The sequence below is a fragment of the Apostichopus japonicus genome, chromosome 3, assembly GCF_037975245.1.
Source record: "Apostichopus japonicus isolate 1M-3 chromosome 3, ASM3797524v1, whole genome shotgun sequence".
NCBI lineage: Eukaryota > Metazoa > Echinodermata > Holothuroidea > Aspidochirotida > Stichopodidae > Apostichopus > Apostichopus japonicus.
Genome location: NC_092563.1, coordinates 20,577,218 through 20,593,579, shown reverse-complemented (window position 1 = coordinate 20,593,579; position 16,362 = coordinate 20,577,218). Strand labels below are relative to the sequence as shown.

Sequence of the window (16,362 nt, the reverse complement as noted above, 5' to 3'; positions counted from 1 at the left end):
TACAATTTCTTTTCTTTTCTAGCCTTTGTTATTTTCATTTAATCTCATACAAGTAAGATAATAAGGGGTAGGATAAAATCAGTTTACATGACTTTAATAGAATTATATAGTCAAGGACATCCGGAAGAAAAAATCCAGAGGGAGGGGGTGAGGATTTCGATAACATTCCAGAGCCGATTAACAGTTCAACAGGTTCCCAATAAACAACCATAGCCTGTTAACCCTCAAAGTGCGGAAGTAAACTATACTTTTAACTAGAGAGCACAGTAATTTTTAACTACTTGACCCCCCCCCCCACTCTTACGTCCATGTATACACAGTTTTTGAATTGAAATAAACGATTAATACTGTGCTATTTAGATTCTTCAGTAGCGAATCCATTTGAACTAGGGCCCCGGGGGGTGGCGGGAACAAGTAGGCCCTACATAATTATACCGTAATTCTCCATAATTGACTGTGCATAGGAAAACATCGGCACTGGTCACTAGTACGGAATGCCAACGTATGAATCGTGTTAATTCTTTAGACTATTAACCTTGTTTTGAGCAAAATTATAGTTGCAGTTAAAATTTCATTAGGTCGACACCTAATACTAGTTACGTGTGAATAATTCAATGGATAAGTCTGAGTGACCCTCAGCAAACAGATGGCGCTGTTTGCTTTTACTCTCTGAATGCAAAACGCGGGTCTTTTGAGGTAAACAGATTGCGCAATACTATAAAACTAACTGTGATGTTGGAATACGCGTGCAGTGTCTGCAGTTCATCAAGTTTGAGAAACAGAGAATTGCAGTACGCAGCTTCCTAATGCATATGTGTGGAATGCAGCGAAGTATTTTTAAGAACGTTTCATTCCGTTGTACACTTGGTTAGAGTATTCGATTTAGGACTACTTTAGGCTAGGCCCTAACGTTACAACTGGGTAATACTAGAAGTAGTACTACTATAAGTATTACTAGTATTATCCTACTATGTCTCTCCCCCTATTGGGCCTGCACTCCAACAGAACAGTAGCCTAAATAAGCAAAGGCTCCCCAGTCGCTGTAGGCTCAGTCTTTACGCGTACCGAGAGTACCCGTAGTCATAGGCTAGACTCGTTGATTAATTGTCGAAGCATTAGAACAGAAAGAGCTAGTGTCAGCTCCATTCTACTGTACATGAAAAATGGAAGATGAAAGTGATGCTGTTACTTGTCCAATTTGTTCAAAGGAATTACCACTTGAAAAGATCAATTCTCATATAGATATTTGTTTGAGAACATCCGGTCAAGAAATGAGTAAAAGGCAAAGAAGTAGCAGTGGAGACCGGGACAGTGGCAATCAAAAGCGACACAAAGTTACAAAAGGATCAGATAATGAGGAAAATCAGCCGACAGATAAGCAAAGCAGTAATCATACTGTGAAGCGAGTTAATAAGCCTAGTGTCAGTCCCTTTAAAGATAGTCACACTAAGAAAGGAAAGTCATCTGCAGACTCTAGTAAGTCACCAATTTCTGGAAAAACTTCTGTCCAATGTGATGTTGAACCGGGGGAACCTTCCAAAACTCTTGGTACAAGGGTGCTATCAAGTCAATCAAACCGTAGCAGACCTTTGGATTCTGAAGAATTTCGACCCCTTGCTGAGAGAATGAGACCAAAGTGTATGGAAGATTTCATTGGTCAGAGTGACTTGTTTGGAACCAATCGCATTTTGAAAAAGCTGATAAACACTGGACAAGTTTCCTCTCTGATCTTGTGTGGACCACCTGGCTCTGGAAAGGTAAAGACCAAACACTGTCACACATTGTGATAGTAGGCTATACGGTAAATTATAGCGATAGTACTTAAGGGCGTTAATGTCAGTTTTAAAGATAACGATGATGATGATGAGCTCCTTGATATTGCTCAGTGGAGTTTGGTTCTATCCTTCAGCTATGTGATTTCATTGATGGTTTGACTAGACTTTGCCAGAAATAGAAAGATTTATATACAGGTTGGGAGTCAAACTGCCTGAAGCAAGGAATAATTTGGAACCCTAGTAACTTCTCGTGTGCATAGAAGTTTACTGTATAAATCCGCTCAATGGGTGGATTAATCCACTAAAAGTGTCTCAAAAATATAAAATTTATGTTTTTTCTTATTTCACTAATGGCAATTATGGCCATTTCTGATAAAATGGTTTTGAAGATTAACATTGCAATTGACAAAGTTGGTTACTGTAGCACTGCAACTGTAGTGGCTATCAGTGCATGCTACGTAAATATATTAACACAGAACACAAATTTAGGGAACGTGCAAAGTTACTTACATTCTCCACCATATATAATGTGCAGGGAGAGATTAGCTCTCCTAGTAATTTTGTTCCTTTCAACACTGGTGTAAATCCAAGTAATACTACACTTTTGGATTCTTTGCTTTAACATTTTGCAGACCATTGTAGCTACTGTAGTCTGTTTCTAGGAACAGATTTCCAGGGCTATATCCAATCTACTGAAAAACAAAGGGTCCCAGATGAGAAACTGAGATTGTTGGGGGTTTACCATGGTTAGGGTTGGACAGCTACCAACCGTAGGAGATTCCCTCCAAATCCTGACCCCCCCCCCACCCTCTTCAAACCCCTACCTTCTCAATCCTGCAAGTGCACCTACAGTAATAGTGGAAACACCCAGTAATATAAATAAAGTCAGACCTTCTGCATGTTTAGTATGAACAGCAAATATGGTGTCCTCATCTGTAATTGATTTCACTACACACTTGAACCCCTTCCCAGCACACCTTAAAGGCATTGAACACTCGCCCCAAACCGTGTGCGGCCATCTGAAAAAGTTAACTTTCTGTTGCTTGCAAGTGACATTTTGTTCGTGTCGCTACAAAATGCAGACCGTACAGTAATGAAACCTTATACCTTGTTATATTTAGCTGGACCTGAGATGTCCACCGTGTATCGTTTGTACACTGTACTGTGGGTATTGACTGCTGCTGTACGTACTGACTGTACACTAGTGTCTATTTACAGAGGGTAGCCAGCTGTGTGTGTATTTTCTGGGATCGATGGTGGTGTCTAACATTTCTGTTACACCTCACTCGAAACTAGGTTAGATTACCGGCATTAGACGTTTCTTTTTGCGCTCAAGTCTTCACACCCTATAAGTGCCATGTTGAACCAATTTAAGAATCTGGTTATCAAGATATTGAACAGGTGTCGAGGCTACTGTAGGCTACATGAAATGATGCCACAGCCGTGTTTAAGTTGCAAGCATTTCAATAATTTGACAGTAATGTACATAGCAGGTGATGAAATCACTGATCAGTTTTTCTGTCCATCATGTCACAGACCACTTTAGCTGGTATCATTGCCAAGAAGATAAAGGAGCTTTCTAACAGCAGGCTTGTGAAGTTGTCAGCTACGACGAGCAACGTTGCAGAGGTGAAGAAAGTCATTGCGGAGGCAGGGAATCTCCAGAGGATGTTCAAAAGGAAAACCATTCTCTTCATGGACGAAATCCACAGATTTAACAAACTTCAACAGGTAAAATGATATGCCATGTGAGCGCTACCGTACCAGGGAACGCCACGGCAAATTGTTGTTGTTGTCGATCCCCAATCACCTTGCCTTACTCCCCATGAGGATCACCCGCTATTCATCGCTACAAGTGCTATAATGAACTCCATCACTTAACATCAACTCATAAATTGATGACAAATCTGAGAAAATATATATGCTAAATCAATATTCTAGAAGAGGAAAGTGATACTTTCAGGTTCAACATCATTTTCACTTTTTCCCTTTTTTTTCTCCTTCCTTTGGAAGGAAAAAGCAGATTATTGGTTCCCTTAAGTATCAACTTTTGAAACTGTCTTACTACAGTATAGTGCCCTTTTGAAAGCTTAAATAATCGACATTTTACTGATTGTTACTGTATTCTTCCAACCGTGGAATTTCATTTCTCTAACCACCAGGATACTTTTTTACCCTTCATTGAAAATGGAACAATCACTCTCTTAGGGGCAACCACCGAGAATCCATCCTTTTCACTGAATTCAGCACTTTTGAGCCGTTGTCAGGTGATTACACTGAGGAAGCACAGCACAGAGGACTTGATGCTCATACTGGAGTGCGCAGCAGAAAGGATGGGTGCTGTTGTCTTGAAAGAAGCTGAGAGTCATTGGTATGTTAGCTCAGTGGAGTGTTAGCTCAGTGGTTTATGCCTTCCAATTTTAAGGTTCCAGGTTCGAGTCAGTTTTAAGAGATTAATGTATGTCGTCCAGTTACAGAGCTGCTCCGATGACGGGTGGACTCGGTACGCTAACAAGGTTGACTTGTGTTTGTCTCGGCGGAGCATTGAACTCGCAGAGGGAAGAAATAAGAAAATGACTGATTTCTCGTTTCCTTTTGTCAGTCATTTTCTTATTTCTTCTTTCAGTGAGTTCAATGTTCTGCTGAGACAGGCACAAGTTGGTTTTGTTGGTGTACTGAGTCTGTTCGTCATCGGTGCAGCATGGCTGTGATTCGGGCTTCGGCCTCAGGATATCATCGTTTTGTGCGTGTATTCTGTGCGTGTTTTTGTCCCCTCTGTTACTGTAACTTGTCATTTAGCCTCTGAAGTAGATCCTGCTAGGATCGAAATGTCAGGCCAACTTACTTTTACACATTCAGTTACAGAGTTGTTGACAATTGACAATTCATAATCATGGACGTTTAATATGAATCTAAGAGGCTGAGGCTTCGGTCAGCTTGCTGCTTTGATCTATAGGCCAATGATGGCTTCTTCGCGAGTTCCTGCTTGCAGAAGGATCTAAAATACATACTTAAATACATACATACATACTGTATATGTTGTATAATTATGAGATATATTATCAGAACAGCAGTTATGGATATCAACTTACATGCAGAAATTTATGACTGATCAGTCATAAATATGGTCTTAATTACTTAATTAATCTCAAGATTAATTAAGTAATTAAGACGATATTCTTCTAATTAAGACAGGGATGCATGCACACATGCAGTGAGGCCTTGAAATTGAGGCTCTTTACTGGCAAAATGCCAATAGATTTTGCCATATGCCAGTAAGAAAAAAAAGCCACTGGTATTTTTTCTGCCAGTGCAAGTTACTACATGTAGCATCAAGGAAAATCCAAGTAATAATTTGAATTAACTTATTAATAGATTTGCTCTGCACTGGCATTTTTTATTAGCCAGTGGCTAAAGTTATGAAATTCTAGGCTTGTAAGTCAACAAGGGTAAGTTGTGTGGTTATAAAACATGTGTGCCAGCTTCTGTCACTCAGCTACATACAGTAGCCAAGTATTAGAGAATGACTCATAATTGGTTGTAATTCATTTGTATTAGAACAGGCTACAGAGCAGGAAGGTCACCTGCTCTGTTCAACCATACAGTATACTGTACGCTGAGTTTTAACTGCTGTATGTCATTGAAATTCCATTGTTCGATAAATGGTGCAGATGAAGATAACTCTATGGGACAAATCAATGAAATGGCTTGTTACCAAGTTCAGAACAGGCATATTATTGCACAACATGTCAAAAGCTTACATCGGAGTATCTTGACTTACCTGTTTGCAAGTTTGAAACTGATTCGCAGCAAATATCTGCTAAGATTCTACGATCAGGATGATAATTGAGACTATAGTTTAGCAGAAATTTAGGAAAGGGTAACCAAAAGTTTATAAAAGGCCAAAAACGACTTTGGCCATCTGTCACCCTCCTTTTTCTCTATTCCTCTGAAGAACCAATGTATTCCTTTTCATAAAGTCATTTTACTTGGTTCAGATCTCTGACTATTATCCTTCTGAGCCTTAATTTAACCACGTCGAAAAATGAAGTATGATGTTTCTTATTACAATTTCAAATAGTGAAAATGATGATGCTGTCAAGATTGAACAAGACGCACTGAGCATGCTTGCCAATTTCTGCGACGGAGACGCCAGAAGTGCTCTGAATGTTCTGGAGATGGCAATAAGATCCTGTAAAGAAGGAACCTCATCCTCTGGTGCACAGGGAAAGGAGGAGGAGGGAGAAGAGAGAAACGGAGAATTGAGAGGCAGTGTAATCACAACAGAACTGATCAAAGACAGCTTACAGAGGTCTCATATTCAGTATGACAGGACAGGTAAACAAGATCTTCCTTGTTTCAGGCATGAGCTTTTTCCGCGAATTCGCGTATTATCTGTGATTTCTTTTCTACCTCTGGGACAAAAACCATTATCCTAGCACACTGTAGCATACGCAAACTTGAGCCTATACCGCAATTTTTGCAAAATTCCGAGATATTTTTTCCCCAGGCTCATCTCTTTTGTTTAGATGATGTCCAGTGTACAAGGGCGGTGGAAGCACTTTTAATCTGGGGGGGCACCAACGTCGAAGGGCACTTTGCAGAAATTCGATTGGACTGATGCAGCCTGATATTTAGTACCCTTTATAACTCTTATTGTATTATCTTATTTGCGTATACACATCACTCCATCAACGCCACCCCCCCCCCCCCTCAAGGAAACAATGCATACTAGCCATACTTGCACTGCAATATCTAATGTGCAAATTGGGAAACAAGGAAAAAGACAAATGAGGTGAGATCATTATAAAGTCCAAGTCCCTGCACACGCGATCGATACATGCATGAAAGCAAATGAAATATGTCAAAATACTGAAAGAAAAAAAATTTTCTATGTGCTTTTCAATGGTTAAACTGATATTATTATGATCATTATTATTGTAACGACTTTGCCAATAATTATAACCAATTTGGAAGGGTTATAACACGGCAAATGATTGTATGTTATTGGCATGCGATGTAATGACCAACGCATGCCTATATGATATGCACATTAACATGTTGAACGCGCGCGTAGCACGCGAAAAATTTTGGTAATAATTTTCGGGCAAGTCGTTACAGTCCCCCACCCCCCCCCAAATTAAATTGGGCTCCTACGCCTGTGGTAGTAAACATTTAAAACTTCCCGAAATATTTCATTCGACGTGGGTTTCGCTTTGTAAACTCTTTTTTTTATTTAGAAATTTTTATGTAGAAAAAGGGCACATTTTTAACCTGAGGAAAAGTGGGGGGGGCACGTGCCCCCTGTGCCCCCCCGGTTCCGCCGCCCTTGCCAGTGTAACTATAATGATCCCACTGTAATATTAACTTTTTTTTTTCTTTTTCTTTCTTTTTTCTTCCTTTCTTTTTTCAATTCATTTTTACTAGAATCGATCATGTCGATCAGTCAAGACGAAGAGGTATAAAATATGAAGCAAATTTGACTTGAAATCTTATGAGTCAAATCATCTGAAAACTACTGACAAATATTTTTCATATTCATAAAATCAAAAAGATTCTCAGATACAAAATAATATTAAACAAAGGGAGCACTTTTAGTTGACTTGATAAATTGTTTCGATGGTATTGGATACTGTATGTAAATTCCATAAAAACTAGTCAAGGTATTTGCATTCAAATAGCATGGTAAAAGGACCTTTTGAAATTTTTTTTTTTTTGCTTTATTGATTTTTTATCAGTGTCAGAGCGATGGAGGTTGACGATTTTGGATCAAATTGACTTTTTACTGACCTAGTATAACCTCTCGTTTGGCAAAATAATTGAGAAAGTTGTCTTACTGTAGTCAAATCTTTATCTTGAGTAATACTCGCTAGCCCTAGTTGTGGAAGATTTCGTCCACTTAACTGACAGAGCTACTGTTAGAGTTATAATGGTATATAACATCAACATAAATAATGGTACAAGAAAAAATAAACTGATTAACCTTACAAAGCTGCTTGTAGAATTTGTCAAAGCTATATATTCCCTGAATTCATCCTTTGATATTAGCGTGGTGTCCAATTGGCTAAGGCGTCGGACTTGTGATCCAAGGATTGCTGGTTCGATTCCTGCCTAGTTCATTACGTTGTGTCCTTGGGCAAGATGCTTTATCTCACTTGCCTCTCTCCACCCAGGGATTAAATGGGTACCTGTGAGGTACTTGTCGTATATAAATTGCCGACTGGAGGGATTGTCTCTGGGACAGGTTATCATTGACCAGGGGTAATATAACGTCTGTAAAGCGCTTTGAGACCTATTGCTGGTCTAAAGCGCTATATTGAAAGCAAATATTAAATATTATTAGAATTTGTTACACATGTCCTACTTTAATCAATTATAAAGCAAACTAAGTACCTATATATTTCTTTCAATAAACCAGTTTTGATCTTTCATATTTTCTATTCTGAGGTGATGAGCATTATAACTGCATCTCAGCAATACATAAATCCATGAGAGCATCTGATGAAAACGCTAGTCTTTACTGGTTAGGGAGGATGTTAATTGGTGGTGAGAATCCTCTGTATGTGGCCAGACGACTAATTGAATTTGCCAGCGTGGATGTCGGTAAGTAAATAGCTTGAATTCGGTCCAGTTTTTAAAACTCAAAATGAATTCGCTTTTGTGATACAGTATTTGTCATTAGAAAAAATGTATCGCACTATCTTAAAAAAAGATGTCGAGTTAAGGATACTGTAGTAGGGGTTTTGAAGCCACTGACCATTACAAGAACAAAACATAACTGATTAATGAGAGACAAATATTGAATAGTTAACTATGGAACAAAATGAACAGATAGTCAGAGTGGGAAAGAAAGAATGGAGGTAGGTGAATAGGATAGTCTGGACAGCTGACACATTGGCCATTTCTGTATCATTTCTATGTCAGGACCTTGCTCGTGGATTTTTTTCGGCGATCAGAGCCAAAATAGTTTTGGAAATAAGAATTGGTGCCTCTGATTTGTACTCAGCAGTAAACATATTTCCTACACTGCTCTTTGAAGTCTGAAAGTGCTCTGATATTTCCAATATTTTTCAAACCACATGTTCTTTCTTCCATACACATCACCATCCAAGACAGTAATCACGCATATGCAGTTTGGTAATATTTAACAAGATGTCTCTTTGCTGGTTTTTTGCACATTTCCTGGAGTGTTCGCCCACAGGTTATCATATTTCTTTGGTTGAAAAGTGGGATATTGTGTTGGTAAAAAATGTTAGTTAAGTGCTGTACAGGTGTTAATGATTTTCCGCCAAGAGTGTGGGGCTTATGTGTGGCATATCAACCCGGTTTGTGTGTTCTAAATGATTGAATCAAGCTTCCAAAACATTTTCAGATATATACTTTGATGCGTACTGCATGTGCACTTTGTTAGTGTATCAACAGTGAAATTACTTTGACATTACATGTACTACCTATTTATAGATAATGGGGACAATTCCACATAAGGAATGATGCATTCATTTATGTGTAGGACATACTACAGTGGGAGAATAAAGTGTGTTTTGTTTTATTCTGTAGGCCTTGCTGATCCTTCAGCTCTTGTTCAGGCTGTCAGTACATATCAAGCCTGCCAGTTTCTGGGAATGCCAGTCTGTGAGGTAAGGCACCTTCTCATACCAAATACTAGTAGGCCTACACAAGATATTAACCGGGAAGCCGGTCATAATCCAGTCAAAAGATGGAAAATTCATATAGAGATTCCCCACAATGTATTAATGGATCTGATGCAGTCGTTGAGTTACAACAGCAGTTGATGAATGTGAAACATCATGAACATTACAACATATATATAATAATAATAATAATATAAGAATTTGTAAAGGGCTTTGATCCACATAAAAAAACTGCTCAGAAGTGCATATATTCAGAGAATGTGAAAGGATTGAATGAATTCAAGATTTATAAGGCATAAAAACAGTTCTCCAGATGAGCGGTTAAGTCACGTAATGACGTGCATTATCTTTGTATATTTTTTCACATTTTGGTAGTACTTTTTTTTATTAATTTTTTTTTCATGGTGTCATTAATATTTTCATATCTAAGTTTAATAATATGAAGAAAAATTCATCATACAGTGTTTCCTCTTTGATTTGCCTCAGTTCAACCTAGCCCAGTGTGTAACCTACCTGGCTAGAGCACCAAAGTCTTCAGAAATCGCTGCTGCCTATGGGAGTGTGAAGATGTGTATTACGGAACACCAGGGACCCATGCCAGGTGTTCCATTACACCTGAGGAACGTGTCTCCTCAAGTACTTCAGCGCATGGGCATAACCGAAGGACGTAACCAGTCTAAGCCTAAAGCTTTCTTGCCAGAAGGACTGGAAAATGTCCGATTTTTTCCATGAATGACCGGTTCCAACGCCCAAAACTTCAGCAGATATTGGGCAAAATTTTGTGCAGCCCTTCAGGAAATTTTATTTTGCCCTGCGAGGTTTTCAAAACCATGCTGATGCAGCCTTCAGAACATTATGGCAAGCAAACTTATGATTACTTTACATAAGAGGCCTAGGGCCTGCTTGTGATAGAATATTTTAACATAACAGACGTACAACACTTTTGTAAAGAGTTCTGACCTTACAGTTGAGGGTATAGTGCAGGGGTGGGCAACCTACGGCCCGCGGGCCACTTGCGGCCCGCCAGTGATTTTTTTGCGGCCCATGAGCTGTCTCAAGAAAAAGAAAAACAATCAATCTAGTTAACAACATCACAACTAACGAGCTAGCTGCTTAGAATTTATCGGCACTAATGATGCTGTCAGGTAGGCCTGTTATCCCCATTTATTATCAACTGTACTGGATTGACATTATGTTTTTGTGAATACAGATTAAGTCCACATACCTATTGCTTGAAAGTCCTCGGAATCGAAGGTTTGAAATCAACAGCAGGTCGTTGGTTAGTTGTGGCCCAGTCAATTTTTCACTGCTTATATCTGGCCCATTCATTCAAAAAGGTTGCCTACCCCTGGTATAGTGTAATAATCAGCGTTCAGAGTAGGTTCATCCTTGGATGTTGCGGCCTGTGTATTGGGTATCAAATTTCACTGTGGCCTGCAAGATCCATTTCATACCCATCCTTGTTGCAGACTGTCTCTACTTAAACATATTAATATGATCCTAAGCATTTGATTTGGGTAAATCCTCAAAAAGAACAACAACAAAACTGCTTCAGATGTAATCCATTTATAGTAATAAGTTCTCTGTGGCACTGGGTCATATTCAGGTTAGTAGTGCTTCAATAGGAAATGTCTTGGGTTATCCTGGTCTTCTGCAAGGGGTCTAAATTTTTCTGTTTTGGTGAATCCTCAAAATGAACACATTATTAATACTGCTTCAGATGTTATCCATTAAGAGTAATAAGTTCTCTGTGGCACTGGGTCATATGCAGGTTAGTAGTGCTTCGATAGGAAATGTCTTGGGTTATCCTCGTCTTCTGCAAGGGAACTACATTTTTCTGTGTCAATGGAGTGATCAGGTCATGGCCCTCTCAGTGATATGCAGGGACAATTGGTGGAGACTGAGGTGTTAGAAGGGAAAGCTGGTAGCCTCTCCCTCCAGCAACCCACATTAACTCTTCCATATATATTAAAGGAATAAAAGCTTGAGCAGTCGTGTCAACTTTACCGAGTGCCAAGCAGATTTCTTATTGTCTCCCCTACCCCCATCCCCCCTCTCCATTGAAAAAAACCGGAATGATTCATCATGTTAATCAGGGATGAGCCTGGGGTTTGTGTATGCTACAGTGTGTTAGGATAATACATTTTGTCCCCGAGGTAGAAAAGAAATCACGGATGTTCCGCAAATTCACGGAAAAAGCTGATGCCTGGTTAATAGTGCCTTCGTTTATGGCCGTTGGTTTTAGTAGACCTCCATTGCTCATGCTGGGATAGGACTCAAACTTTGGGTTATTTATGCCATAGCATAAACACATAAGTCATTTTATAACAACCGTCAGTCAAAAAAAAAGTGGGAATGATCTTTGTACTTTAGTATATGCGGTATTACCTCTTATTATCAGCAAATATTGTTGCGCTTGAACTCATGTTTTTTTGCCTTATAAATCTTGAATTCATTCAATTCCTTCTTTCACATTCTCTGAATATATATATATATGTGTTGTAATGTTCATGTTGTTTTCACATTCATTAAATGCTATTGTAACTCAACGACTGCTTCAGATCCATTAATACATCGTAAGGAGCCTCTACAGGAATTTTCCATCTTTTTACTGTATAGTTTGTTAAGTTTGAAATAGATGTAATTCGTCATGCATACAATGTGATTGTCGGCTACGTGAGAGAGTGGTGGCCATGTGGCTAAGGCGTCGGACTCGTGATCCAAGGATTGCTGGTTCGATTACTGCCTAGTTCATTATGTTGTGTCCTTGGGCAAGATGCTTTATCTCACTTGCCTCTCTCCACCCAGGGTTAAATGGGTACCTGTGAGGTAACTTGTCATTGTGCGCAGTATATAACTGCTGCCGACTGGAGGGATTGTCTCTGGGACAGGTTATCATTGACCAGGGGTAATATAACGTATGTAAAGTACTTTGAGACCTATCGCTGGTATAAAGCTCTATATAAAAAAGCAAATATTATTATTTTTATTACGTATTAGTACAGACAAAGCAGAGGAGCGCGGGGACTATGGCAACCCATTATATATGAATTTAAGTTTCTGTATATTATGTTAGCATAGCACTCTCTCATTCATTCTCTGTGTAATGTGGTGACTGCTGTACATACAAACTCGGAAATGAGAGTCTTACAGAATAAGATCAAATATCTGAACATTTATTGGTCATTTCTTGCATTCACTACAAATATAATCAAAGTTTCTTTCAAGCACTGGAGGAAAAAAAAAATTTAAATATTCCACTTTTAATCTTAAGTTTTTAAATTTAGCTTACATTGCCTACTACATGATGCTTATCTGTCAGAAGACTTAAGAAACAAGATATATATTATTTTCAAAATTGTAGCTATCGATATGTTAATAGTGGCCCTGAAGCAGGGTCAGACATTAAGCGAGTATGACATTTTCTTGTCAAGACAAGTTCAAATGTGGCCTGAATGAAACGTCTATAAACATTCATCATTAAGCAATGTGTCAAAATAAAAGATGCAGCTGCTGTAAAATCCCCTGCAGTTAGGCTGAAACAATATCAAACAGAAGAGATATTTATCGGTGAAGACCGGCAGGGCCCACTGTGTGAAACTGTAGAGCTCAAGGAATGATTATGCCCCACGCAGCCTGTCTGCATTTAGCACATTATGCTGTAGCCCACTCACTATCTAATACCTTTGACACGGTGCCCTGGTTAATGTTTAACGATACAATTTGTACAGCAGATCTCACTTACTGGCATGAGAATTGCAGACAATTTATTTATGATAAAAAAATGTGTAAGACTGATTGTACTTCTATTGCAACATTGATGGGCTATTCTGAAATCATGATTTTTGTTTTGGTACAGGGAATACATTTTTACCTACCGTTGCATAGCAACATGAGAAAGGGAATTGATTACAGTGCTTCAGAAATGAAAAGATTTAAGAAAAATGTCATTACACAAAACACTTGTGACCGTTCATTAGACTTTATATAAGTAATTTTGGTAAATTTTGTTATTGACCAGCGTTTGATTAAACTTCTAAACATTACTTCATAAAATGTAGATAATAAAAATTTTCTAGCTGCCATCTACAAAGCTTGTTGCATACATTCGTTTCGTCTTTCTTTAAGTATTTTCATACTGTTTATCAAACTTGTGTCAATTCAAGGTGGTAAATACATGATATAACAATAATCCAAGGTATAACTGGAAATTTCAAGGCTTATCATTACATTCATTACGTCTGGTTACATATTTTCATACTATTGATCAAAGTTTTGTCAATTCAAGGTGGTATTAAATACATGATATTTATAACAATTATCCAAGGTATATTTGAAAATTTCAAGGCAAACAGAACCTACGAAAATGGACGCAGATATGAAAAGAAAGTAACTTCTGAAAAAATACATGTACAAAATATAAATGTAACAAAAAACAACAAAATTATGGGAAAAAAATGGAATATTGGAAGAAAATATCCCTAGTTCATAAAATATATAATCTCAACGATTCAAGGTGATATGTTTAATGAAAGTCAAGTTTTATCCCTATCAACAGCTCATCTCAATTTTGTAATAAATCAATCCATCCTCCATCCCCCCCCCACCCCTTCAAAAATTTAATCTTCTTACTGTTTAACTTTGACAGAACATTTAGTAAACTAAGAGATCATCTGCACTTTGCTGACAAGTTCTCCATCCTTTCCTTCCCCACACCCTCCACCCCCATTTATGTCAGCGTACTAAAATTATAAATAAAGTTTCCATCCTCCCCTTCCCCCCTCTCCTACCCCTTCAAAGTATCATATTCTTACTGTTAACTTTGACAGAACATTTAGTACACTAAGAGATCACCTGCACTTTGCTGACAATTTCTCCATCCTTTCCTTCCCCACACCCTCTACCCCCATGTAGGTCAGCGTACTACAACTATGAATAAAGTTTCAATGTGCGATTTCTTTGAGATTGTAACCAAAATGTCTTTCTATATAAAAGATAAAAAGGACAATATTGCAGTGTGCCAACTTATCCACAGGAATGTGGCAAGTGATAAAATATGGCAGAATAATTTTGCTAAAGGGTGTAAACTTCCATCACAGGAGGGAGAGAGGAGGGGGGGGGGGGAGAGGAGGCACATTCCTAGATGATGATTTGGCATGTCTTTAATAGCATATTTGGGGGTAATGCTTTACATAGTACTGCATATAATATGCCTCTAATATTACATATATGAGCAGTCAAGGTGTATATACTGTACTGATTCAATAGTTATGCTACATCTTATCAGGACTCTTGTCCTCATTTTATGTCATCTGGAAGATCTGACTGGACAAACAAATAAGTTCTTTATATTTATACAATTAGGGGGGAGGGATGGGGGGGGAGTGGGGCATAAAGTATTACTGTCTCATGTAGTGATCCAACTGGTCAAAGTGGTGCATTTGTCACCTCAGATGAAGCTAGGACCATTTGCAAATCGTAAGGATATGAGTGCATCCAATATTTCGACCTGGTGGTGCCTTCAGACGTTCATACCAAGCGGCATACTGGTTCCAATCCGGTACACCAGCAGGCCAGGACAATTCTACCCTCTTTTTAGGGGACATTTGTTTAGAAAATCATCTTATTGATCTATCATCTGCTGTTTATGAAGTCATTTCATCAAGGTGTTGCATCAGCATAGTTGCTATCAAGGTGTAATCAGGGGTGAACATAGGCTGGTATCCAGGGTCAAATCCCCCCCCCCCATAACTCGCCAAACAGACCCTTTGAGATGGTGGGATGGACCATCTATATGCTTCTTCGGTGAGTTTCTGCTTCAAACTATTATAATAAACTAGTGTGGAAGGCAGTTAAATTACGACACTATAAAGAAGGCCACATTTGCATGCCTGACGGGCTATGACTCGTATCTCACACTTCACATAGGGTGGCTATCCAATTTACAGTTCAAGATAATATTGGATTTTTAAAACTCCAAGCTTTCATTCAAATTACAACAACCCGCTTCCTCTCTATCTCCCCACCCCACCCCCTCACCACTCAATCAATTCAAATTGATCTTCAAAAGCACTGTGAGTACGTACAGCAGTCCTTTAATAAATTAAATACAAAATCTCAAAAGACACTTAAGGTATTTAATTAATCAGCACATGAAAATTTATCAGTTGCATGAATTTGCGGTATACCTTTAATAAGAATTACAGCATCGGAATTATAACAAAAAGATTTTAACTGAAATACAACGGTTTTATAGGGAAAAAGAGACCGGACCACTCGATGTAATGCTTTCGAAAAAAGGAAAAGCTCCACAACTGACCTATTTCATGAACTTTGCCTGTTCTTCCAGAAACAGTAACTGATCGATAAGGAATCCATCGCTTGGATTATCCACGAACTGCCGGAGACCTTGAATAATGTGTTTCTCGTCTGCCGTTTCGCCAGCCATGGTGGTTTCACCAAATCTTGCCTCTTTCAAGAATGCGTAGGCCTTCTTGAACGACTCCTTGCCCATCTTTTTCTCGCATTCTCTGAGTTCGAGAGTCAAGGAAGAAACTGATACCACGAAAGAGAGCAACGGTGGAAAAATAAAAGCAAGAATACAAACATTCCTGATAGAGTTGACAAAGTTACTCCACCTGAGAAAAATGTTCCCCTCGTGAGATATTATGTCTTTGTTGTTGTTAAGCCCCCAGCTAAATATTGTACAAAAGTTCAGAGTTCTGGCAATTTTGAATGTTGTGAACTCATTACTCTTGAGATCAGGGGGCATTGCAAATGTAACAAACTATTGAATTTTGTAAACATTACCTGATTCACTAGTTTAGTTACAAGTTACGGTACCGTACCCATGCACCGAACGCTAAAGAACTAAGCAACCCCCAATCTATTTTCAAACTGTATGTTTAGAAGCCAAGGTATTGATAATTTAGCCT

The 16,362-nt window shown here is 38.6% G+C and overlaps 2 protein-coding genes across 4 annotated transcripts in view; one reads left to right on the top strand and one right to left on the bottom strand.

Annotated features, from left to right (window-relative positions):
* The first annotated feature begins 699 nt into the window (after window positions 1-699).
* LOC139965393 (ATPase WRNIP1-like) lies at window positions 700-11,538 on the top strand. Its single transcript, XM_071967714.1, has 7 exons — window positions 700-1,757; window positions 3,312-3,506; window positions 3,938-4,146; window positions 5,857-6,113; window positions 8,223-8,378; window positions 9,333-9,412; window positions 9,914-11,538. Exons 1-7 carry the CDS (start codon window positions 1,164-1,166, stop codon window positions 10,157-10,159), a joined length of 1,737 nt encoding a protein of 578 aa, XP_071823815.1. The 5' UTR covers window positions 700-1,163; the 3' UTR covers window positions 10,160-11,538.
* Window positions 11,539-12,587: 1,049 nt separating this feature from the next.
* Window positions 12,588-16,362, bottom strand: part of LOC139965390 (serine/threonine-protein kinase Nek11-like) — a 37,262-nt gene continuing 33,487 nt past the window's right edge. For all 3 annotated transcript variants that reach the window (XM_071967709.1, XM_071967707.1, XM_071967708.1), the window contains one exon: window positions 12,588-15,957. In XM_071967709.1, coding sequence (XP_071823810.1) covers window positions 15,747-15,957 — 211 coding nt within the window. In that variant the 3' untranslated portion in view covers window positions 12,588-15,746. The remainder of the gene's footprint in view (window positions 15,958-16,362) is intronic.